The 23,776-nt window shown below is 55.7% G+C and overlaps 8 protein-coding genes across 8 annotated transcripts; 6 read left to right on the top strand and 2 right to left on the bottom strand.

The window, feature by feature from the left end:
• The first annotated feature begins 54 nt into the window (after positions 1 to 54).
• Positions 55 to 1,595, top strand: F5144DRAFT_568346 (Pyruvate/Phosphoenolpyruvate kinase-like domain-containing protein). Its single transcript, XM_066788644.1, has 3 exons — positions 55 to 307; positions 392 to 1,066; positions 1,217 to 1,595. Exons 1-3 carry the CDS (start codon positions 262 to 264, stop codon positions 1,480 to 1,482), a joined length of 987 nt encoding a protein of 328 aa, XP_066644980.1. The 5' UTR covers positions 55 to 261; the 3' UTR covers positions 1,483 to 1,595.
• Positions 1,596 to 7,964: 6,369 nt separating this feature from the next.
• Positions 7,965 to 8,773, top strand: F5144DRAFT_546766 (uncharacterized protein; the record flags this gene model as incomplete). The annotated part of the gene is made up of 5 exons (XM_066787436.1): positions 7,965 to 7,984; positions 8,051 to 8,123; positions 8,195 to 8,301; positions 8,375 to 8,604; positions 8,670 to 8,773. The coding sequence occupies 5 exons, from the start codon at positions 7,965 to 7,967 to the stop codon at positions 8,771 to 8,773; spliced, it is 534 nt and encodes a 177-aa protein (XP_066644979.1).
• Positions 8,774 to 9,199: 426 nt separating this feature from the next.
• Positions 9,200 to 11,107, bottom strand: F5144DRAFT_646105 (ChaC-like protein-domain-containing protein; the record flags this gene model as incomplete). The annotated part of the gene is made up of 2 exons (XM_066792884.1): positions 9,200 to 10,370; positions 11,052 to 11,107. The coding sequence occupies 2 exons, from the start codon at positions 11,105 to 11,107 to the stop codon at positions 9,641 to 9,643; spliced, it is 786 nt and encodes a 261-aa protein (XP_066644978.1). The 3' UTR covers positions 9,200 to 9,640.
• A 1,559-nt stretch (positions 11,108 to 12,666) lies between these two features.
• On the top strand, positions 12,667 to 13,796 carry F5144DRAFT_546764 (uncharacterized protein; the record flags this gene model as incomplete). The annotated part of the gene is made up of 4 exons (XM_066787435.1): positions 12,667 to 12,707; positions 12,853 to 12,871; positions 12,958 to 13,270; positions 13,333 to 13,796. The coding sequence occupies 4 exons, from the start codon at positions 12,667 to 12,669 to the stop codon at positions 13,794 to 13,796; spliced, it is 837 nt and encodes a 278-aa protein (XP_066644977.1).
• Positions 13,797 to 15,610: 1,814 nt separating this feature from the next.
• On the top strand, positions 15,611 to 17,144 carry F5144DRAFT_591749 (uncharacterized protein; the record flags this gene model as incomplete). Its single annotated transcript, XM_066790304.1, has 3 exons — positions 15,611 to 15,724; positions 15,838 to 16,161; positions 16,218 to 17,144. 3 exons carry the CDS (start codon positions 15,611 to 15,613, stop codon positions 17,142 to 17,144), a joined length of 1,365 nt encoding a protein of 454 aa, XP_066644976.1.
• A 798-nt stretch (positions 17,145 to 17,942) lies between these two features.
• F5144DRAFT_591748 (uncharacterized protein) lies at positions 17,943 to 19,266 on the bottom strand (the record flags this gene model as incomplete). The annotated part of the gene is made up of 2 exons (XM_066790303.1): positions 17,943 to 18,229; positions 18,420 to 19,266. 2 exons carry the CDS (start codon positions 19,264 to 19,266, stop codon positions 17,943 to 17,945), a joined length of 1,134 nt encoding a protein of 377 aa, XP_066644975.1.
• Positions 19,267 to 19,598: 332 nt separating this feature from the next.
• F5144DRAFT_190143 (uncharacterized protein) lies at positions 19,599 to 21,067 on the top strand. The gene is made up of 2 exons (XM_066782810.1): positions 19,599 to 19,875; positions 20,011 to 21,067. The coding sequence occupies exons 1-2, from the start codon at positions 19,853 to 19,855 to the stop codon at positions 20,738 to 20,740; spliced, it is 753 nt and encodes a 250-aa protein (XP_066644974.1). The 5' UTR covers positions 19,599 to 19,852; the 3' UTR covers positions 20,741 to 21,067.
• A 1,436-nt stretch (positions 21,068 to 22,503) lies between these two features.
• On the top strand, positions 22,504 to 23,683 carry F5144DRAFT_601405 (uncharacterized protein; the record flags this gene model as incomplete). Its single annotated transcript, XM_066791145.1, has 2 exons — positions 22,504 to 22,554; positions 22,628 to 23,683. The coding sequence occupies 2 exons, from the start codon at positions 22,504 to 22,506 to the stop codon at positions 23,681 to 23,683; spliced, it is 1,107 nt and encodes a 368-aa protein (XP_066644973.1).
• Between the last annotated feature and the right edge of the window lie 93 nt (positions 23,684 to 23,776).

Raw genomic sequence — 23,776 nt, 5'->3', positions numbered from 1 at the left:
CAAGGAACCGACCCCGACCACATTCAACCCAAGCGGGTATCTCACTAATAAAAGAAAGTAGAAGCTTCACTTACACCGACCAACAACTTCACCGTTTCGTATGAACCGAGGAGGGGATTTCAAAGGCTTGAGTCAACAGTGATTTTACTCTAAGGTTGGGTATAACTGACAACTCTACCTCTGCCTATGTGTATCTAAGGAGGGGCATCGACAACTTTGTGTCACCCGATCAACCTCCTGAAATACACACCATAAATAACCATGACATCCTCCGTCTTGCCCACCCTTCGCCGGGCGTTATTCTACAGTACCACTACACCTTTACCATAACCCCCCCCCCCCCCCCCCCCCTCCTTCTCTCATCAACCCCCATCACTAACCCACCCCCCAGTCCCCGCCTCCTCCCCACGCTTCCTCGCCAAGTCCCTCGTCCTAACCTCAGACAACGCAACCTACGACCTCGAAGACTCCGTAACCCCCAGCCACAAACCCGCCGCGCGCACCGCCCTCCGCGAGCACCTCACCAACCTCCGCAAGGCCGAAACCAGCCTCGGCGAGATCGCCGTGCGCATCAACGGCGTGTCCACCGCCCACGCAGTCGAGGACATCCAAGCGGTCGCCGCCCTCCCCAGCCTCGACACCATCGTGGTGCCCAAGGTCAACAGCGCCGCCGACCTCTTGCTCGTCGAGGACGTGATCCGGCAGGCGGCACCAGAGCGCGCGGCAGCGGCGGGTGACGGTGGGGGTGAGCAACGGCCGATCAAACTCCTCGCCCTAATCGAGTCCGCGCGCGCAATCATGGATCTCCGCGAAATCTGCGGTGCAACGGGTTCACTACGCGGGCTAATCTTCGCAGCGGAGGACTTCGCGCTGGACGCGTCGCTGCAGCGGACGGCGGGCATGGCCGAGATGGCATACGCGCGCAGCGCCATCGTGACGGCGGCGCGGGCGTTCGGCCTCGAGAGCGTCATCGACGCCGTGTGCACCCAGTTGAGCGGGGTGCGGCCCGTGGAGCAGCTGGTGGCGGAGTGTAATCTGGCGAGGAGCTTTGGGTTTAATGGGAAGCGTGCGTTGCTGGTTTCTTTTCTTTTTTTTTCTTTTTTTCTTTTTCCTTTTTTTTTGTGATGGCCGCCTCCGTCTTGCTGTATCGGGGGAGGCCGCCCTCATGACCAACTCCGCTGAAGGGATGCTACAGAGCTGACGTTCGCCTTTACAGAGGTCATTCACCCAATACAGCTAGCAGTCGTGCACCGCCACTTCACGCCATCGCCGAGACATGTTGAAAACGCAACCCGTATCGTCATGGCGGATGAGATAGCTGCGGCGGAGGGACGAGGCGCCTTCACAGTAGACGGGCAGATGATTGACGCGCCCGAGATTGCCAGGGCCCATGCCATAATTTCCAGGGCAAAACAGTGCGGGATTGACATTGACGCTGCCAGAGAGGCCGTCAAGGCTCAAATGGATCAAGTAATCGAATAACCTGAAGATGCCTCCTTTATGTCTCGGTTGACTAGAACTACCCATAAATACGAGCCACTGGCAAGTGTAACGTACATATACACTAAAACATGTTATTATGCTGCCAAGTTGCCCTCGGATACTCTTTGTGGTCGGTGGTAAAGTACGACCCTAGTAACGGAAGTGAAGTAGGCCGACTGAAGCCGGTTCGAGAAAAGGGAGTCGAGTTCCCAGCCAAGCCAGGAGTCAACGAAACTGGCTCATCGGCAAACCAATCTCTGTTGGCCAGGGCAGTGGTATCACCCGCTCCATCAAAATTGGCAACCCCAGATAACTTGGGCGGTTGTAGGCGTGCAGGCAACCCACATTCGCCGTAGCGGAGCGTTGGGTCGTCTCCTGTTTCTCTAGGAGGCATCGCTGCTTCATCCTCTATCCTTCGGATGAATTCCTCCAGGTTCTCAAATCCGAACTTGTCTGGAATGCCGCCGCAGTGATTCATCCGGGGTTGGTTTTCGTAAGTGTTGTTTGGTTGAGTGGGCTCAACATGACCCAGTTGCTCGGTAGGCTGTGTCGGAGGGTACAGAAACGATCCTGCATCCCGAAGGTGCGGCATAGTAATCTCGCGACCCAAAGGGCTGACTTCGTCAAACCGGGGACATTCGGCTCCAAGTTCGATATGTGGCGCACTTCGTGACAGTTCTCGTGACACTGTTGGTACTGACCAGCTCTGTTCTTCCACAAAAGTCGGCACCTGCGAATTTTCCCCCCGATTTTCTCTGAAATCCATGAGGGCATCGTATCGAGGCTTGTCCACCAGCCCCCGAGGCCCATCTAACTGCTGAGGCGGCTGACATGGCGGCTTATCCGGTGCTCTCGGACTCAAGTCAGTTTGAGCAGCGGCATCCTTTTGGGTCGTTCTTGTAGCATCCGTAGACTTCTCAGAGAGGCGTCTCCCGACTTTCGCTGCGATTCTCGGCTCAAACCCGCTTTGACGCCCGACTGTATGACGGAGGGCCTCCGTAACGCTATGTTTAGCTTGGACCCTCCGCGAGGAGGAAGACTCAGATACAACGTCTATAGGACGGCCATCGTGCTGTTGTGACCAAGCAGAGCCACTGTCGGGCCTGTCGCTTGCGCGGCTTCGAGTGACGGAACCAGAGTCACATCCTCGGACCGCCGGCAAAGAGCTTGAATAACGGGTTGGCCCCTGATCTTCCCCCACAGTGATACTTCTATCAGATGGCTGTGAACCATGGGATGAGCCGCGGCGGCCACGATGGGTAAGCGGGAGCGGATGTTCGACGTCGCGGGAGATGCTCCGCAAACGAGGCTGGTGGCCTACCAAATCTCGTTCTTCGGTTTGGGCTTCTCTGCGTGACCTTTTCCGAGAAAAAAAAGCAGAAAGCTCCTCTAATTCCCTGTCTTCCTTCTGGCTTTTGTTGAGCTTCGACTTTGAGACACTGGGATCCGGGCCCTTGTTCATTATGTTCCTGGAGATGCGGCTTATTCTTTCTGCTGGTTTTCTTGCTGTATCTAGTTAGCCACAACCGTATTGATACCTGTACTGGGTGTGTTGTGTTGTACCTTGCGTAGACATACGACTCTGGGTAATGCCGGGGCTTTCTTGTCGTGTCTAATACTCGCCGTTAGCGACGCGCAACAGCATTTCTCCCCGTATTAATGCTCACGGGACATCTGTGTCTAGAGTTTTGGCGTTTTCCTCCGGTGGCCTCTTTCGGTGTGTGTTCTCGAGACTCCTGATCTAAAACCCTCTTCTTTGTTACGCGCGCCTTGTAGTCATACTTGTCGTCTCGAGTCTTGTGGCGCGCCCTCTTCTCGAACCGCTCAACGTGCTTGGCCCCGCCCGGTGATGGAGGAGACTCTAGTAGAGATCTTGATCGTTTTCCGTGATTGTTTCCGCGAGTACCAGGCCAGGACTGCTCTGTGAGTTGGACTGGCTCCCTCTCGTAGCTGGCTACCAAAGGACGAGAATGGCGAGATTGTGTTTGTTGCAGCCATGACTGGACGAATTCGTCGTTTTTCTCCTTAGATCGAGTGACTGGACCGTTTCCCAGAGCCTCGCGGTGCGTAATAATCTCGGCGGGGCGCCGCTGTCCCGTGCCCCGAGTTTCTCTCTGGCTCCTAGTGTGGTCGTCGCGTGTGCGGCGCTCGTGGGTGCCTTGATGGCCGTGGTGTTTCCGAGATGTTCCCGATGGGTGTGATCGCAGGAATTCCATGGCAATGCCGCAGATTTGGTGATGGTTCCTTGTGATAAACTTCTCGATGTTTCTAGGTAGTTGGCGATGGCGGCACGAGAACAGTAATGGAGTCCCCCTACTTCCTGCCAAACTTGCCTCATGTTTCTCCATCGAGCCTTCCTCTGCTGATACTTCGGGTCTTAGTATTCGAAAATAGCCCGGGTATCCAAGGTATAAATAATGGGAAGGAACCTAGAGACCTACTTAACGTACCTACCTATCTCTCGGTAAGATATCTAGGCATATACATTCCTATACCTACAACGTACCTACCTACCCAAGGTTGCTATCATAAACCCTCACATGAACCTGCTCATATAAGCATGTAGTTGGTAGGTTACTAGCACAATACCTTTGGCCGAAAATGCAAAAGCTCACCGGCTAGCCCCCTTCGCGGTCGAAGGGAGGTAGCCGGCTACGAAACCCCCTGGGGAGTTTACTTCGTGTGCCCAGTTGCAGCCCGGTGATGTCCCGTCGGGCCGATGCAGGCTGCGTATTTATTTCTGAAGTGGAGGACTCTATCGGCGCCCCGATACCTCCCAGAAAAACCCACGGTAGCATCATGATTCGAACCTATAACCTCCCCTTACGGCCGGGATATTGAGGATGGTGAACTAGCTGGCCCGTGGGCCGAGGGCCACCGCTTAACCGCTGGGCTATCCAGTTAGGCGGTGGTCCTCGTTGAAAACCGACTCCTCGCACCTTCCTTATATTGCACAGACGGCCTTGACGGGTATCAGCGCCCTTTCTGCCTACCTAGGTAAGCCAACTTACCCATTCTGTGCTGGTGTTTCCGCCCCGCCAACCCACATCGCCAACTTACACCGAAACTCTCAGCACCTTACTCCACTCCCCGGAAACCACCAGTCCTCAGGCTCTGATCCCAACCCGATTACACTTATTTTGTCAAACCATTTGCAGCGGCCATTTGCTAATTATGGCAACGCGGCTAATTGCACCTTCTCCACTTGCTATAAGTTGCTTTCTGTGGAAGCATACATGCATGTACCTCAAACAACATCAATCAATCGACGACACCGAAACCTAGGTCCAGACACTGACGAAGCGAAGCGCTGACGAGGTCTTTGGCAGGACTCCACGGCCTTCTTATAGCCCTCATCTTCCGACTTTGATCACTGGTCGTTTTCAACCTCAACTGCCTTGTGCTCCGAGCCCGCACCGCGATAAAAGGGACCAAAGGCTTGGCTCGCTGTCTCTTGTGTCAACCAGCACGCCTCGACCCAAGGAAGACGCCGGCATACGCTTCAGACCCATGTAAACCAAACCGCAGGGGGCTTGTGCCGTCGTTGTCGCTTTCTCCCGTTGTCGGCTCCCAGCGGACGAATGATCCTCAAAACCAATGGCCGTGCGCTTTCTCCAGATGAACCATGCAGCCGATGCCTGCATGTCGAGATGCACAAGCGGAAACAGCCAGTGGGATGCATCACCGAGATGGGCGACCGTTGGATGAACCCCCTTGCCCGTTTGGGCAACTTGCAGGCAGGTTCCGGCTCCGCAATTCCACGTCGGGACGACGACCCACGACTCATCGCCATGGACCAAACCCAAGTGCTCGCGGCCGTGAGGATGCTTTTGAAGAGTAGTTAGTTATTGTTACTGCGCAAGGCCACCTTCCGCGACGAGAGCCGCCTTAACGAAGTCCAAGGGCATCGTCTCCGACCCCGAAGCTTGGAGCACATCGCGTTTCAGGCAATGCCGGGCCCAGCCCTGACAGCTTGGCCAGCTTTCGCGCTGCTGACCCCAGAAGATGATGGGTTTCTCCGCCGAATCAGGCTCTCTCCAGAGCCGCAAAAGTTTGGGTCAGACGACGCCGTGGTACAAAATACTTGGCTTCGACGGCGACCTGGTGGAAGTTGGGCGGTTAATAGGGTGATCGACGACGGGATTATGGAAGGGGCACAGGGGTCCCTCAAAGGCCCCATGCCCTGAACGGGGCAGGTCCACATCGCGCGGTGTTATGACGGACACCATACTGCGTAGGGCTTAGATCGTGCGGAACGCCTGGTGTGTCAAATTCAACAAGCCTACCAATCAAAGGAAGTGCCGGTTTCCTCCTTTCCCGATGCATTCAGCGCATCTCGTTCGTCTACCACACACACAGCCCGCGTGCCGGGACTCAAAACAGCACTTGGTTAAACATCTCCTGTCCCCGTGGCGCCGGGGCACGAGAGCCAAATCCCGGACGGCGCTGTCATGGAACGGAGGGTTGTAGGCGTATCCGTCCCGAGCTGCCCGCATCTCGGGATCATCTGAACTGAAGAGATCGACTTGTCAGTTTCAGTTCTCGGATCATCTGCTGATACGACGTGGTATTCCGCCCAGGACACGTGGAATCCTTCTTTTGAGCCATCGAGACATAACACTCGCAAAGGCATGGTGTCGACGAGTCTAAAATGGCCAAATGACCGACATAATGGGTTTCATAACCAGCACTTCAAAATGCTTTTCGTGGGTTTCGCATCTGCCTGGAATCTCCAAACCATGTTTCATGCCAATATCCACTTGCCTCCTGCGGTCAATCTTGATGCGGCCGATCTCTTGCCCTACCAATGGCACCTTTTCCAGAACCCGGATACTTTCCCGCATGCGCAAAAGAACGCGTATTTGGGCCTTGAATGCACGCCATCTCTAACTAGCTAACTAGACATAAGTTGTGGGCATTCTGTTGGTGGGGTTGTGAGACCTCGATCAACCGCCGAGATATTCTCGGTTTCCGGAATCAGCAACCCTCGGTGCACCCTGTTCCATGGGTCCCCCCCAGGGCAAACCCCAAGCTTCCCCAGACCCCCTAGGCAGCGGCTTTCGGATCCATGCCCCTGCTCCCGATCACCGTTTATGGTCCAGGACTCGGGACTGGGTTTAGGCCCCTCCCAGGGCCCTTGGTCAACAAGTGACCTCGAGATGGATGGCGCTGCATAATCAGGGTGCATATTTGCCAATGCCGGCAAAATCATTACAATGCCTTGAGCATGTCGGCGTTTCCCCCCCAGTGCCAGCCAGATGGTGGGTGTTGCCTCTTGGGAAACCCGGATGGGCGGGCCTGGGATCATCCTTCATAGACAATTCTGGCTGCCTTGGAGCAAAGACGCCGTTGTGAGCCGTACTGTGTACGTCCATGCACCGAATCAGGCCCGACTGCAAATTGCAAGGACACCGACAGGGGAGTATCGCTGGCTGTGGTGTGGGGCCTGGTTCTGCAGATGGTTCGGGGGGTTGAATGGCCTCCTCCAGTGATGTTGGGCGAGAACTGAAGCTTGACCGCTGGCCAATCCTAACGTCGGAGAGTTGGTTTGTCGCAGCTCTGTGGATGGGTTGTCGTTGTCAACCCCCCTTCCAGGCCTGTTCCGCCGCAGGGTGCAAGCGTTACACCCCCATGCAGCAGCCCTGGTCAGACGTCGTTCTGCGGTTGTGGTTCCCGTGGTCCGTTTGATGCTTGTCTGGACCTGGCTTTTCCAACATTGTCATGCTTGTCGAAACATTGACCGGGGAAATGGCAAGCGTGTGCTCAGGAGCCGGCAGGGGATAGAGAGACTCTCCAAGGAGACCGGTGGCTCTGTCATGGGCAGAGCCAGGGGGGGTTATTTTCGTCCTTCCCCAGGAATTCCCGCTGGCATATAAGATGGGTAGCATCAATGCCGGCGGCTCTTGCCTTTCCCTTCCTTCCCGAGTTCTCTTCCCTCCCCCCCCCTCCAACCCAACCAACCGGCTTTGATAGGGAGACTGGAGAATCCTTGACCCTTACCACATAACGCAGCTTCGCTAACACCCCGCTGTTCGCTGGCCACTGGCACTGTCCGGTTCCCCCTCTACCACAGTTGAGCAGCCTCGCTTGGAGAAACCAAGGGCTGCGATTTAATCGAAGCCATCCCTCCTCTCCGGCTGAAGTCATCGAACCACTGGTCTGACGACATCCCCAACCGTTACCGGGCGAGAGGAGTTCATCCTCCGGTAAGACGAGCCCCGTCCCTCATCTTGCTAAGCGCCAGAAAACCGTGGTAGTCCCCCGCCTTTATCGGGCAGTTCAACACGCGTCACATCCCTCGTGAAGTTTCTTGTTCCCTTGATCCCTGGATATTCCCCTTTTAATCCCCACTAGCACTTGCCAGAAACACAAACAAACTTAACCACACTTGTTCTTTTCGGTTTTCCGGAGGGAACATCGACCCATCCACCAACAACCGGCTGACAAAATAACCCCAGAAATTCTAAGACATTCCAACTAAGATGTCAAAATTATTTATCGGGTAAGAAATTATAGATTTAAACACCGTTTTCTCATCGCGAGTCGCTGGCCACTAACGTAACCATAGCGGCCTTGCATGGCACACGGAGGAGCCGACCTTGAGACAAAAGTTTGAAGAGTTCGGAGTGGTGGAAGAAGCGGTACGTTCTGTGCTGTTTCCATTTGGTGCGGCCTCATCAATCTTGAAACGAGGAACCTGACCCCTCGCCAGGTCGTCGTCAAAGACCGCGACACTGGTCGTAGCAGAGGATTCGGTTTTGTGCGCTACACCAATGAGGACGACGCCATCAAAGCCATTGAGGCCATGAACAACGTCGAGTAAGCCAGCTCAGCCGAGCCCACTCCCCCCGCCACCCGCTCTAGCTAGCTAGCCACTGACTAGTCTCCCCAGCTTCGACGGTCGGCAGATCCGGGTCGACAAAGCCTCGGACACTGGTCCTAAGGGAGGCGGTGGCGGCCGAGGTGGTATGTACCCTCGAGGCGGCGGGTACGGAGCCATGCCAGTCGCCGGCGGCCCCATCGCCTACGGCACGCAGCAACCGTACGGAATGCCGCAGGCCATGTACCAGCAACCCTACGGGCGTGGCTACGCCCCGGCCGCGTACACCATGCCCCCGCAAGGTATGTGAAATGAGAAAAAGGAAGAAGGTTGCAAAAGAAAATGAAAGTGTTGACGGAAGTGATAGCGTGGCCGGCGAACCCCAACCCCTACGGCTACCCCGACCCAAACCAGCAAATGCAACAACAACCCCAGCCGCCGAACCCAGGGCACGGACAGGGCGGGTATTAAAAGGGCACTTGCCGCCGAGTTGGGTGAGCTCACGGCGATGGACACCAACGAACGCAGGAACCGATAGAGTATTCGACGGCGAGAGACGAGTTTTTCTTTTTACATACCTGGAGATCCATCCATCCCCCTTTCTCTTTTGCCATTTTAAAAGCTCGCCTGATATTGCCGGTCGAGGATGCTGTACGATCAGACGTTGTTGTTGCTCTGTGATGATCGACATCCATGATACCCCTTGCGTGCTCTGTTCTATTCTTCTCTCTCGGCACCACCAGCTGCTTGGCGCCGACTTTTTTTGCCTTTCGTCACGAGGGGGGTTGGGCGAGCATAGGTTTCTGAAAGTGAATACTGGTGGAATATTCCTCCCCCTCTGTTGTTTTGTCTTCCGTTATTCCCCTACAATGTTTATTCCTTGAGTTTCGCTGCTGCTTTGACTGCTTTGTCTTGTTTTGCGTTTCTAAGTTCGATACCGCGGCTGCGGATTTGGGGGATAGGACTTGGGGGTTGGGGTCAGGATGGGCAGGGGCAGAAGACATGGGCAGAATGACTGACGAGGAAAATAACACGATGGATCCGGACCTCACCGAGCTCCCACGCTTGCGGACATGGAGGGGAACCTAATTCGACGCTGAATCTTACGTTATCATGGCAGGGCGTGTAGGTTCCGGCGGGGGGCATAGCTGGCTGGGGATATCCGTGAGAGAGGGGGGGTACGGGAGGGAAACCAACAAAACGGTGGCCGTCAACAGGGCAGTCTGGGCCAAACCAAGATGGGGGATGTGGGGGTTGGGAGGGAGGGAACTCGTAGCTGCTGTTTCGTTCTGCTTTTCTTTCATCTCCTCGACAATGCTTTCTTGAACTCTGCCTCCATCACGAAGTCTTCTCCGTCTCCTCCTGCTCATCTATGCTGCTGACCTTTCTGAAGTCGTGGTGCTGCTCATGATGCTGCTGCTCCCGCCGCAGTACCGACGGCAACGGCTGTTCCGGACCGGCACCGACGCCAACGCCAACGCCAACGCCAACATCGACAGGAGAGGGCGGACCGGGAATTTCTTTCTTTCCTTCCGCCGCCGCCGCTTCCTCGCGAGCGGCGACCGCCCGGAGCCGGTTCGACAGGTCCGTGACGTGCTCGTCGCCGCTCTCCGGGCTCAGCTCGTCCAACGCCGCCTCCAGCCCCCACAGGTAGTCCCGATTTGGCCCGCTCGGCCCGGTGCTGCGGTAGATGTGCTCGGCGAGCTGCTGCGGGTCTTGCGGGCCGACGAACTGGTCGTTGTCGGGCGTGCCGATGTAGACCAGCGTCCGGATCGGGCCGGGGTGGTGGTGGATACCCTCGTGTTGGGGTTGGGCTTGGGCGGAGTCGGCAGCTGTAGTGATGGTGGTGGCAGGGTGGAAGGGCGTGTAGTGGATCGTGTACCCGTTGATCTCGCGGATGTCGAGGTATTCCTTGACCTCGGCGACGCGGTTGGGCTTGATGCGGTAGGCCACGCCCCAGACCTTGTCCGGGGCCGAGTCGTGGTGGTCGGTCAGCTGCTCCCAGTAGGAACGCGAGATCAACGTAACCACGCGGCCCGGCGCTTCAGGGGTACCGCGGTGGTCCTGGCTGAAGGAGGGCGAGGACGGGTTAGTGGGTGGTCGAGCATGCTGGGGAGAGAGCTAATTCGGGGTTGAGGATGGAGGAAGAAGGTAACTGTGATGATGATGGTGCCAATGATGGGCCTAAAATCCAACAAGCGGATGATAACACCGAGACACAAGCATCTGCGGTTGAAAAATCATGAGAAGAAAACGAGTGAGGCTGAAATACCTTGCCTATATAACAATTAGTATGGGGAGAGCAGGGGAGAGGCCGACGGACTGGCCGAGGGGGCTGGAATGGGGTAGGTATTTTGATGAGCGAATAGTCAGGGGGGACGGGAACGGAGGAAAGGAGGAAAGGGGGCGGCAGGGTAACAGGGAAAGGGAGGAGACGTAGCACGGGGCACGGGATGGGAGCACTGCGAGACCGTGTTTTCCGTACCTGCCAGAACCTCCGGACATAGCCCGTCACCCAACCTGGGATTCGCCTATCTGGACCTGGTCAGCTCCCGCCTTGCCGAGCCGGATGATCAGCCTGAGGGGGGCTGTTGGTTTGGCTTAGGGATTGGTTGGGGGTTGGGGGTTGGGAAGAAAGTTACCAAAATGCGGAGGAGGTTTCCAGATCAAGCTCCTATAGAGCTAGACATCAGTTCTCATTTCCAGATACAGCAAGGTAAATAATAATAGTTCATCACGGTTCACCCACCCATAACCAAACAGCCAGAACTCATCTGCTTCTGCGGCAGTATCTTGGGCCGACATCCTAGAAACGGAACAGAGAAGACAAGAAGATACTGAATCTGGTAAAAAAAAAAAGCCCCTGAAAAAGAGGAAGCGTGCTTCTCCGGTGTGATGCTCGTGAGAATCGAGTCTAGTCGCCTCTAGAAATACCCCCGATGGTCCAAATCGAGTCAATTTCAAGTTTGATGTTCCCCCCTTGAAGTGTAAGCGAAAGAGAGAAAGCGCTACTGTCGGGTATCTATCGATTAAGAGACATTCATTCCTTTTTGGCTCTCTTACATAACCTTGCAACACGTGGAAGGGAAGGTGCGGTGCCCCGGAACTTGCGGTCAATATCCAGGGCAGGCGCTGCAAGTCATCGTTAGTGGAAACGGTTGGTGGAGACTGGGGCTGCTGGCGCGGGAGCGTGCTTCGGCCCGTGTATCGCCTCATTTGGGATTTTGATGTGCGTAGTCTTTTAGTAGTAGTGTAGGGCTGAATGGCATGGCATTTGTTGCTTTTTGACAACCCCCCCCCCCCTGATCCATCATCGGTTCCCCATTCGGACGAGGCTTATTAGTTAACTGGATTACCACTACCTAGTCCATGCTAGCTACCTACTTGTAGGTACTGAGGGATTCTGCCTGAAAAGACGACCACCGCATTATGAGCAACATATTAGTTACGCTGTATGCCGGAGCAGGTAATGTATACAGCCTGTGAGATACGTCCATGCGCGTCGATATTCCTCCTGGAGTTTGGGAGAAAATTCATGTCAAGCTTTCTTATGGTGTCACCACGAGATCCGAAACTCGGGTTGCTAGGTCATGAAGCTCCCGAGGACCCTGCAGAAGCCCAGCTCGGGCAGGAAGACCCTGAACGACTGGTGGGTCCGCGGGGCAACTGGGGCCAGGCGCTGTGTACGCGTATAAATTACATACATCTTTACGTTGTAATGGCCGTCCCTCACCGGGTGTAAGTTACCGTGTTAGCCAGGCTTTTCTGTGCCCATTCTTTCCACTGTAGGTTACCGAGCCCGAGTCAAGGCTTCGCCACGGTGTTTGGGATTCCTGATGGCGGCCTTTTCTTGGTGAGCTTATTGTGATATCTACCCGTTGCCCGAAACCTTACCGGTACCCATGAACGTCACCGAGCTTTCACCGCACCACGCGGTAACACGCGTATCCTTAGGTTATTCGGCACCCCGCCCGAAGTCCTAGGTCGGTAACCAGGACACGAATTCAGGATTTTGCGCAGCAAGAAAGGCGGATTAAACGAAGGCTTTCGAATAGACGAATACCAAGTCTCTTATTCTCCACTCGGGCAGTTTGCCAAGGTGTTGCGGCGGCGTGCGCTGCAGCAAAGTTGCGGCTGAGTCGGCACGCTGAATTGAAGTGCAGTTGTAACTGCCCTGGTTAAATACCACCTGTTCCTCTCATGACCGTGCCCTCCTACCTTGCTTGTTGTTGCCTTGCAGAAGGTGAAATTGATCCTCCATACACCACCAAACGCACACCAACTCCAGAACCCAACATATCAGCCAGGGCGATAACGACGACTCTGTGCTTTTACCTAGTCGCAACCCACACGCATCTGCAAAGATGGCCTACAATAGGCCCTACAACCCGGATGAACTGCCCAGGTGAGTCGATGCGGAGAATGCAAAGGCCGTCGCAAACTGATTTGGTTTCGCATGTGCTGGGAAGCCCCGCCCTCGCGATAACTGACCCATTGCCACCCCCTCGCAACCGTCCGTCACTGAACTCTTTTGCTAACGTTGCGTCTAGATTCGCGGAGCCCGAGCAAGTGAGCCTCATCCTCTTTCCTCTGTTGTTTACCGACTTTGCTTCTCGCTTGTTTTAGAAGCTAATCCTCTCTTTTGCTCGCTCCAGAAAGGAAACCCCCGGTCTCCCGCTTCAGCCCAACCGCAATCTTCAAGATACGAAAACAAGCCTCCGCCGCCGCGTCCAGCCGAACACAGGGGCTCCGGTGACCCGTACAGTTCCCACCAAGGTCGACTATCGCCCAGGCAAACAGCGCCCCCCGATCGTTTCGGAATGAGCCCACCTCCGAGTGCCGGGGGCGGCCGTCCCCTCCACCACAACCTCCCTCCCACCAACTCGCGGCCGCCCCCTAGCCCTGCCCCGCGCGATAGCACTGCCGACCCTACCTTGCTACCACTCTTCAGAGCTGTGGATAAAGATGGTGAGTTATGGAGAGTTCGCGGAGACAACCAGTTGGTTTGCTAACACACATCGCTTGCTTAGGCACCGGCCAGCTATCGGAGCGCGAGCTCTCGGCAGCCCTCGTCAACGGTGACTGGACGGCCTTCGACCCGCAAACGGTTCGCATGATGATCCGCATGTTCGACAGCGACCGCAGTGGCACCATCGGCTTTGAGGAGTTCTGCGGTCTGTGGTCGTTCCTAGCCTCGTGGCGCTCGCTCTTCGACCGCTTCGACGCGGACCGGTCCGGCAACATCAGCCTAGACGAGTTCAACAACGCCCTCGTCGCGTTCCGTTACCGGCTGAGCGAGCGTTTTGTTGAGATTCTGTTCCGTACCTACGACAAGCGCAACGAGGGCGTCATGAGCTTCGACCTGTTTGTGCAGGCCTGCATTAGCCTCAAGCGCATGACCGACGTGTTCAAGCGGTACGACGATGATCGGGATGGTTACATCACGCTGAGCTTCGAGGACTTCTTGATCGAAATCCTGCGCCAGCTGAGATAGGAGACTGATGTTGGCTTTTCGTTTCCGACGTGGTAATTTGGCTACAGCTTTTTGGCTCCGGGCTGCTAGGTCTATGGGTCTTCATTTTAGTTCAGGAGGTAATTTTACATACAGACGAATGACGAAATTGATACCCCGAGCTGCCACACGAAGCTTTCTCTCTTCACGTTGTTCTGCCATGATATCAGAGCGGGTATTTTTTAGACCAGCGTTCGAGGCTTTACATGCAGCAGAAAAGCTAAATGGCAAGTGGGGAGAATTGATATCAAAGGCGTTATCACTGCAGTTGACTTCCACTACATGTCAAAACGGGGCCAATACGGAAGCGTGTTCAGTACACGCCAGCAGACATTACGGCAGGATTAGGCCCAGCACACTAGGAATAACTCATTCAACTTCTCTGCTCGTTTCCAAAATGAACACAAACTTACCATTTTCTCTCCCTCTCTTCGCCGTACCGTCCCCATCTGTGATATTGTATCTGTCGGACGGAACAGCGCAGCAGGTTGGAAGCTATTTCGCTGCAGTCTGCCGGCCTGGAGTGCCGGCACATCCCTCCACATCCTCCGCGCTCGCCACGCCCACGCCCATGTCGTGGGCCCTGGCCCCGGACACGAACGCGCGGACCATCAATGACCGGCTCGGCGCCGCGGCCTGGGGGTAGGAGACGCTATCCGCTGTCCGGGCTTCTCGAACGGCGTGTGGTGTGCCACCCTGTGTGCTCTAGCCGCTGAATTGCTTGCGGTATTCCCCGCCTCTTGCCGGCTTGCCGTACCCTACTGGGGATTATTCTCGCGCGGCTGTGGTTTGCGGCTTGATGGGGGGGTTGGTGGACGTTGTGGGCGGGTGGTTGTGGACATGTGACTCTGTTGGTTAGCGTTTGAGCATTGGGTAATGAAATAAATTGGGATAGAAGAAATAATAATTAATTGTATTTTCACTTCATCTCATTTCTTTCGCCTTCATATATCTCGTTCTTCTTCCATTTTTTCGACCTCCAATTTTTATCTCCCCTCCGTTTCTTTGTTGTTAGTTAAAACAAGATCTCGGTCATGAGCTCCGGGTCCTCGGTCGCATGGGCCAAGCATGTCACCAAGTTTATTCACACTGTGTACATGCACAAGCTAGGCAAGGAAGGTACTTCGTGCAGCTGGACACTTTTAGATTCTCTCCTTTGACTCTTATTCCTCCCATTTGTTTCCGGCGTGCTTTGAATAGTACGGTGACAGTCAATTGGTATCTACGTAACTATTCGTTGAATTCTGGCCGCATGAACGACACGAGGCTAGAGCTGACAAGTGCTGTGTGCGGCAATGGGGACCTGAAGTTCCGTCGGCACCTCCGAGAACAGAACTCGGAAGCTGGGATCGAGTAGCCAGCTTTCCGGGCCCTGGGACCTTGCCTGCTACTGGCCCCGCTCCCCCCCGCTCTCCTATTCGAGGAGTTCCGTCCATTGTCCTGCTCTCACCCGCAGGTCATCGCCACCACCCACCCTCCTTATCCTTCGAAACGCCGCCTGTCACACCTGCGAGGAGCTTGAGCTCTCTCTTTCCATGGCTGCAATCCCCGATCGCACCATCTCTGAGTTCTGAGCCAACAACGGTCGAATGTGTTGGTTTTTGGTGTCGCAGACCACTTACACGTCAATTCCAAGACTCGCGTCGATCACACCTACGGATTAGTTACTGTCTGATAAGATAGAAGCTTCCTCGAGTCCCCGGGCCTTATTGTCCGCCCCCCCCGCCGCAACCACCAACCCTTTGACGACCTTCCCTACGTCGCTTGGCGGGGTTTCGATCATAGAAACCTCCAATATGCCGCCGAGGTCGTCTCTCACGTCGTCTTTTTCAATCACCGATGCGAATAACGAAGTTGTCTGCCCGCTATACAACCAGGATGGCTCGAGCTGCCGCAAGCGCTGCATCGGGGTGAGTCGTTACTAGTCCCATCTTGCTTCATGTCGCCACCCGAATCGAATTCCATGCAAAGAAACTGGTACAGCACCTCGGGTCACATGAGACTGACGCAGTACAAATTTTAGGAGAAGCGCTACCGCTCAATGCAGGAGCACATACGCCGGGCGCACCCAGAGCACTACATCGCCAAACTACCTGCGACCCAGGAGAGCTTCATGGCTATGATCAGCACCTCGCCGAGCGAACGACCCCAAACCCAGCCAACGTCGGGACCACCGCATCACCAAGCCAAAGGACCTATGCACAGCTTCCGGCGAGATGAATCCAATGGCCCCGGCACGCCACGGAGATTCGAGGACTATTCTGGGGGAACTATGTTTCCCGCTGCTGCAGCGCTCGCCCAGCTGCACAATAATCATAAAAGCGACTCAGGGTGGGAGTCAGACCGGGTAAGTAACCTTTCTTAACCTTCGGATTGGGCAAGATTACTGACTCTAGCCGACAGGAATGGCACTCTGACACAGAAGGGGCAAGACGACGACCGAGGTCTTCCGTCGAGTTGCCACCCATACAATTCTCGCCCGCGGATATCACTAGCGCGCCGCTTCCTGGTTTTGATTCTCCCCGGCAGCGCGACCTCCTTCCCTCTATGATAAACCGTTCACCTCCAGGGCGCTCATCTACACTCCCGCCACTGCCCCGGCCGCTGGGACCAGGCCGACCGCGGAAACAATCAATTTCCAAACGGGGTCACCATAGGAGGAAATCCAAAGCGGCTGGGTCGGATTGGCTTCGCCGCATGCAGAACGAGGGAACTCCCGACCTATTACGGCCCGGCGGTGGTCACGATAGAAAGGCCCTCTCAGCCGAGCCAGGTAGTCGTTGGGAGGATCTGATCTATGCGGCGGATGCGGCGGCTTCGGCAACGGAAGACATAGATGAGGACAGAACTCCAGTGAGTCTCAAGTTCGGTTCGGTGCTCGACCCGCGCCTGACGAACACGAACCAGATGCCGCAATCGCCCGTTTCTATCCAGAGGTCGTCCCTGCCGCCTTTTACTCAACAGGCCTTCTCAAATTACCGGGCATCCCCTCTGCAACCAGCCCTCACCCCTCCATCCTGCAACCCTGAAGCCCCTGACGCGTTCCCGTCGGTCGAGAGCGGCGAAAGCGGGAATGCTTTCCATATCGACTCGCGCGGTTTAACTTCGGACTCCTCCCCAAGCTATTCGTCCCAGAACACGCAGATCTACTGCGCCGCCTGCCAGAACATTTCGCTGCTAAGGGAGTCGTACGCCTGTACCGAGTGCATCTGCGGCCTCTGCCAAGCCTGCGTTGACGTCCTCATAAGCGAGCAAGGCGCGCGCAGAAAATGTCCTCGGTGTGCTACAATAGGAGGCCGTTTTAAACCGTTCCAGCTCGATATTCGGTAGTCACCGGACGCTCCCTGACGGACGACATCTATTTCCAAATGACGCACCTGTCTCCCTTCTTCTCTCAATTTATCTGTTCCCCGTTTCCTCTCTTTATCCCAACATCACTGCAGCACAGATCTGGCGTCATATTTCACTGGTATATAGCGGCCATTTCGAAGCCGACAGCATATTCAAGGGAGGCATAACGGTACCTGGGCAACCACGGCGATGGTTCGGCCATATTTGGCTCCGGGGAATGTTTCGACGATTCACGACTGGCCCGACGTCTTATGCTGATACGGGAGCAATCAACACATGAGATGAGGGTGGTATTTCCTTTTTTTTCTTTTTTTTGCCTTTTGCTCGGGATAGTTCACGACATTCAACTATCCTCGAAGCGGCTCGGAAAGGGGCTTCTTGCATCACGGGTTGGCGTCCTGGCGTTTTGAAATTTGTTACGAAGGGGAGATCGGAAGGAGATCTTTTTTCCCACGCTACGTTTAAACTTGCTCCGGGTTGGATACTATCGGCGTTCTTCTGCTTTTCATTACCAATGGACGGCTAGTCCGTGCCACAGGGTGTTGACCGTGGGACGAAGAGTCTGTGAGCGGTCTTTTGATGACCGCTGGCACCTTCGGGTTGACCACATTTGTCCGTCCCAAGATATACGTTACCATAGCTGCGCGACTATTACCTACTACGTAAGCCGAAATTAAGGCTTACGTACGGGACAGGTTGATAGCTACATCTCACATTTTCTCGGTAGAAAATACAGATGCCTTTTTTTTTTTTTTTCACCTCACTCAGTTGCACCTCTTAGTTGCCCAGCTGGATACCCCTTTGCCTCATCCACTCGCCTGCCGTCAGCACCACTTCGCCCTTCCTAGCGAGATCGGCGGAGAACTTCCCGGCCACCTGAATGGCTCCGGCCTTGTTGGTGCGGTCATCGAACTGGGCGAGCGCCCGCATCGGCACGTCATTGTGGGGCCGCACAAAGTACACCACGCTGTACCGGTCCGCGCCGGCCTGCTCGCCCGGCGAGGGCACCACCCGGTGCTTGGCCGACTTGAGCGCGCCGTTGGTGAAGGTCACCATTGCGTCCCCTGCAGTGGGGCGGGTAATGATAGAGGGGTTTGGTTAGTGCGGTGGTGCTTGTGGTTTGTGGTGGTGGTGTTTTGTACACAGTATTCTTCAAAAAAGGAAGTACTGAGAGAAACTGACTCGCTCATGGGGTTTTAGGGGGGGTGAGGGGAAGGGGGATTACGAAAGGAGGGGGAGCGGGGTATACAGTACCTAGATTGACGATCGCATGTCCTGGTAAGGGTTTCACCCATTGCCATTCCCGCTGCACTACTTCTCCTCCCTCTCCTCCTCCTTCCCTGCCGTCCGTGGTTGCGGTGCTGGTGGTGTCGATATGGGACTCGACCTGCAGCCCGCCGAGCCAGTTGAAGAGGACTGTGACGCTGCCGAAGTCGGTGTGGCTCGGCAGGCCGAGCGTCGAGGAGGAGACGCTGCCGTCCGGGTTGGGCGGTGACGGCGGCTTGTGTGTCAGACGGCAGTGGTCGCCCGAGGGCTGGTCGAAGCGGTTGAGGTGGTCGAACGAGTCCGCCGGGAGGCCCAACTGCGAGGCGAGCGTGCGCAGGACCAGCAGGCCGCACTCGTGGCCGCGGCGGGTGAAGGATTGGAAGAGCGGGGTGTGAGTGGTGATTTCGGGTGGGTAGGTTATGGGTGTGCCCCGGATGTTCTCTCGGGCGATGTTGTGTACGTAGTCTTTGCTGACGCAGAAGAATTCGGTTGTATCGCGCCGTTGGTCGCGGTCGGTTGTCTTGACTGTGCCGGCGGCTTTGTACCCGAAGAGGGAGACGCCGCGCTCGAGGGCGTGAGGTAGCTTCTCGTGCAGGGGCAGGGCGAATGCTTCCTTGGCAACGGCGTGGAGCTGATCTGCTTCAGCGAGGAAGGCTTTGCCTTGAGGTGTGTCCTGCAGGTTCAGGTACAAGAAGCCGTGCGTCTTGGCCGCTGTAAGCAAACGGACGGCTTCGTCATTGTCGCCGTCCAGTAGTTTTGCATGTGAAATGATGGCGATTGGCGCAAGAGGGAGGCCCTCGGGGAAGGGCGGGATGCCATCAAATGGTGAGTTCATGGCTGTCGTGTTTGGACTTGCTTGGTGTTGTTGGTGATGTAACCGCTTTTGGTTGGTGGTTTGGGAGCGGATGCCTGATGCAAATCCCAACCAACATGCAAGCAGCCCCTCCCCCTCTCCCCCTCCATCGCTGGCTTTCCCTTTGTGATCACTCAAACCCGGTTCAAGCTCGAATGTTACCAACCCAACTGAGTGCCTTCCTTGTCTTAGGCTGCCACGCCCATTTCGACTAATAAAAACTGACAATCCTAGGCAAACGCCGCACCCGCCCGGGATTTGGGGGCTTTTCCTTGGCCAACAGCAAACGGGAGAGGCAGAGCGCATATTGTTTGTCGGAGTGCTGCAGATGCTAAGAATCTCTGTATCCTCGTTTTTAAGGTTGAGGGGACTCAGATGAAAGATAAATGGGGGGAAGTTGGCTGCACCTTCCTGCACTGTATGTTTGCAATTCCTGTCAACTTCGAACCTGCCACCTCGATAACAAAACACTTCTGCAAATCCCAGTCCAAATACCTACTTCACCAACAACTAGAAGCTACTCATTAAACCCTCACCACCAAACCAACCCAGTCGGTAAATCGTCATCATGGGGACCCGGCATCTCATTTGGTGAGTCTTGCATATTGTCTTGTTTCCGTTATATCCTCAGCTGCCGAATTGTCCTGCATCCAAGAAGGGAATGAGATGAAGACAACGCGAAATGAGAAAAGAAAACAAGAGAACGGAATGGCTGACAAATTGCAGCGTCTTTTGGAAGGGCAAATGGTTCATCGCCCAGTACGGTCAGTGGGATGGCTACCCTGAAGGCCAGGGCGTCAAGATCTTCAACTTCCTGTCATTCGCCCGCAACGTCGAGAACCTGAAGGCCGGTCTGGAGAATCACATTTACGAGCCGACCGAGGATGAGATAACTGCCATCAACGATGAATGCGAAGCTTGGGATGAGAACCGACGCGGCCAAAACCTTCCGTACGAGCCCCGCATGTTCGGCGTCAACCAGCTTTACCCCAGCCTGGCGCGGGACACCTCTGCTGGCATTCTGGGCATGATCGCTCGGGCGGGCGGGGCCGAGGCGACGGATGGTACTGAAGACGACAAGGAGAAGAAGGCAAAGAAAATCCCCGTGCAGCTAGGGCTGGGATTCGCAAACGATACGCTCTTTTGCGAGTGGGCCTATGTTGTCGACCTCGACAAGGAGGTGATGGAGGTTTATGGCGGGGGTGAGAGAAAGCATGATGGTCATCGGTTCAAGGACGTCGGCGACGAGACGAGGGCCGTTCCTGCGTTCATCTGTTCGTTCGACTTTTCCGAGATCTACTTGATGAAGAGTGACCAAGAGTTCCTGGAAAAGGTCAAAAAGGCTTGCGATGAGAAATCTCAGGACGAGGAGGAGGAGGAAGATGAGGATACCAATCTTGAGGCTGCCGGTGAAGAGGATGAAGGCGCCGAGGGTAGCGCTAAGGGTAGCCCTTAAAGAAGGGAACAGAATCTTGGTGGAAGATAGATAGATCTTCGAGAACCAAATCACTGATACCGGCCTAGCTCTGCGAGATCTGTAACGCCATGCTCTAGGTGACAAGGGAGTTCCTCGTCGATAACTAACTACTTCGTATTGAAGACTGATCAGCCTGGAGAGAGTTAGTGAAAAGGGGCGTTGCCCCTGGCAATCTGCCAAGCAAGCCTTCCTGCTTGGTTACAACTTGCACTGCTTGTCACTCACTCGGTTTCGCTTGCTTGGCATCCGTTCTCGTGGGTCAAACCAAGAACCCAGCCCTGCCTCCAGCTTCGCTTGGCATCTCAAGAGTCTTCTTCCCCTTCTTGGCTGCCAGTTCTTGTCCTTCTCGTTCACTGCTGATCCTAACCAAGGCTACGGCCAAAAGGCCTCGCATGGTTGCAGAGAACCGAATTTGCCGAGCCGTGCCGACAGCGGTCCAGAAGCTTGATGGCGTAGGCAATCTGGATGAATGCCGAAGCAGCCTGTGCTCCAATCGGATGGCGAGCATGCGAGTCGTTGGGGAAGCGCAACCAATATTGGCCGAACTGCAACTCCTCACATTTCTAAGAGTAGCAGGTAGGTATGGACATACATACATACATACATACGAACGATCCGAGTTGTGATCAGGTAGGAATGGCTGCCTTTGGGTTGCCTTGCTTCCGCTTGTCACCACCGTCTGCATGAGCTGAATGCCGACTAGCACAGCCGTAGTCCTCAATCCACGAACCAGGCTCGCCCGTCCGGTGGGGGCTTCAGGCGCAATTTGAAGAGCTTTGGTTGTTCGCTATCCCGTTGCTCGATCCTATTTAGCCTGCCGAGCTGGGTTCGATCCCGCTGCAAGGAACGCGCCCCGAGGGTCTTCGGCCGGTTCGGCTGTCTTTTTCGAGATGTGATGGAGTATTCTTTGCCCATCGAGACGCAGACGGGGCCGCGATGTCGCAGCGCAGATGGCGAAAAGCGGCCGGGCCAGGGCCAGATGGAACTGGACTCGTCAGCTATCCAGGGTCTGCACTCTGCTGCTGTCTGCATGCAGGTCTTGCGATTTGTGGGTTGGCGGTTGCCCCTGGTCTTGCGTGTCGATGCCGGTACCCGTGAGACGGCTTCATAGCGCATACAAAACCCCCAGGTTCTGTTCCGATCGCCGGTTTGCTGGGCCGCCTGGTTGGTCTTCGTCGTTTGCTTTTTTGTGAGAAGTGACAACGTAGTCCAACCATTTCTCACGTCCGCTCGTTCACGCATACCATCTGTGATACGTAAGTAGCTGAGGGCGGCTTCATCTCGTGTTATCCCTGACCGTCACCACTTTTACCGCCCTGATTCGATGTATCACAAACTGGAATATTTCGGAGTGCGCCTCATGGTCCTCTAACGGAACCCCTAGCCCTACCGATGCAGCCACCCGGGCCTCGCCGACAGTTAAAGAAGCTTGCTTGAGTAACAGAGGGCCACCACGAAGCCGTTGTCACTCGTTACACGCTCTCGTATCTGCCAGGGAAAGAAATTATTGGAGACCGGCCGTTCGGGACGGCCATCATCGGGAGCTAGTTGAAGTACCTTGATCGTTGAGCAATTCGGTGTCGCCATAACTATAGGACAGGGACGGCAGGGCGTTAGCATCCTCTGTCGCCTCCAAATCACGATACAAATCAACCGAGCTCTGCAAACGGAGCCACCGTGATCAACAGGTTTCGTTTGCAACGTCCTAGCCATTCTTGGCCGCGGAACGGCAACTGGACAAGATGCCCGGCACCTTTTTTACATCATGGGACCTGTGGCAGGAGATGACCTTTGTATGTCGCATTTTCTCTGTCCAGTCCTGTTCATATAGCCGGGTGAAGTGCCTTGACTAACACACCTCCGTAGGTCCTCGCCATGGGAATTGTCTGCGTCTTTTGCGCAGGTCTGGGCAAGCTGTGGTGGAACAATCGTCTGATGAAGAAAAAAGAACTGCTGGATGACGAAAAGAGGGCGCGAGTAGAGGAGATGCGCAAGACGGGCCTTCCTATGAAGCGAGCAAACACGGTCCCCTTCGGCGTTCGTGCCATCCAGAGCGGCATTGAGGTCGACGGCATCTGGATATCTCGGCCGGCATCGCTCAACGAGCTGGGAGAGAAACTGGCATCCTCGACGACCCTCGCTGGCCGGGATTCCGATTCACAAAGCAAGGGGCGGGGCTACTACGAGGACGAGCGATCAACCCGCATCACCGCAACGAACCTCGGCCCCAAACCAAGCCCTTCCTCCGCCTCCATCTTCCAGAAGCTCACGGACACCGAGTCCCTGGGAAGCAGCACACCCTCCGCCGCACTGCCGGTCTCGCAGTTCGCATACAACAAGACCAACACGAGACATTCCTCCCGATCGGCCGGTACGCTGAACGAAGACACCTTGAGGCGCCTCGAAGGCCAATCGCCGCCGCCGCTACGAAACCAGCAGCACTACGACGTATACATCCCGACCACCACTACCACCACTGCCGCCACCGCAACAACAACCACAGCCACAACCGCCATACCCCCCACCTCCCCGCGCCGCCCCAACCCGCGCCGTCCCGGCGACCGCAGCTCTGTTGCCTCCTCCTCAGCCGACTCCATCGACTCACAACCGCGTTCGTTCAAAAGCGCCAGCGACGGCCGCAGCTACACCTCCTCGCACAGTTCGAGGCTGTACATGGCGGCAGCGGCAGCCGCACGGCACTCGCAGCAGCAACAGCAACAACAACAGTACCCGCAGCAATACCACCGACAACAGCACCACCACCACCAACAACAACACCAACAGCACCAACATCAACAACAACACCAGCAGCAGCAGCAGCAGCAACACGCGCCGGCGCCGCCGGACCCGACGTTTGGGCCGGGGGATCTGCACTTCAGCAACAATACCCGGGCTTCGGGGAGGGCGGGTGAGGGGGTTTGAGGTGCCTCCCGCGCGGGGAGGATGAGCGCTTGTAAGACGGTTGGGCTGGGGGTTGAGGGTTGGGGGTGGGTGAGAAGAGGGTGCGGGGGTTGA

The sequence above is a fragment of the Chaetomium tenue genome (assembly GCF_020726465.1).
Source record: "Chaetomium tenue strain MPI-SDFR-AT-0079 chromosome Unknown F5144scaffold_3, whole genome shotgun sequence".
NCBI lineage: Eukaryota > Fungi > Ascomycota > Sordariomycetes > Sordariales > Chaetomiaceae > Chaetomium > Chaetomium tenue.
Note: the sequence above shows the minus strand (reverse complement) of the source record. Positions and strands in the feature narration are given on the sequence as shown.

Excerpts from the sequence above, each read along its gene's own strand:
- F5144DRAFT_568346 (XM_066788644.1), top strand. The coding sequence starts at position 262 with ATGACATCCTCCGTCTTGCCCACCCTTCGCCGGGCGTTATTCTACA. Across the intron at positions 308-391 it reads TCGCCGGGCGTTATTCTACA|TCCCCGCCTCCTCCCCACGC; the intron begins GTACCACTACAC and ends CCCACCCCCCAG. Across the intron at positions 1,067-1,216 it reads CTTTGGGTTTAATGGGAAGC|AGGTCATTCACCCAATACAG; the intron begins GTGCGTTGCTGG and ends TCGCCTTTACAG.
- F5144DRAFT_190143 (XM_066782810.1), top strand. The coding sequence starts at position 19,853 with ATGGGGACCCGGCATCTCATTTG. Across the intron at positions 19,876-20,010 it reads GGGACCCGGCATCTCATTTG|CGTCTTTTGGAAGGGCAAAT; the intron begins GTGAGTCTTGCA and ends GACAAATTGCAG.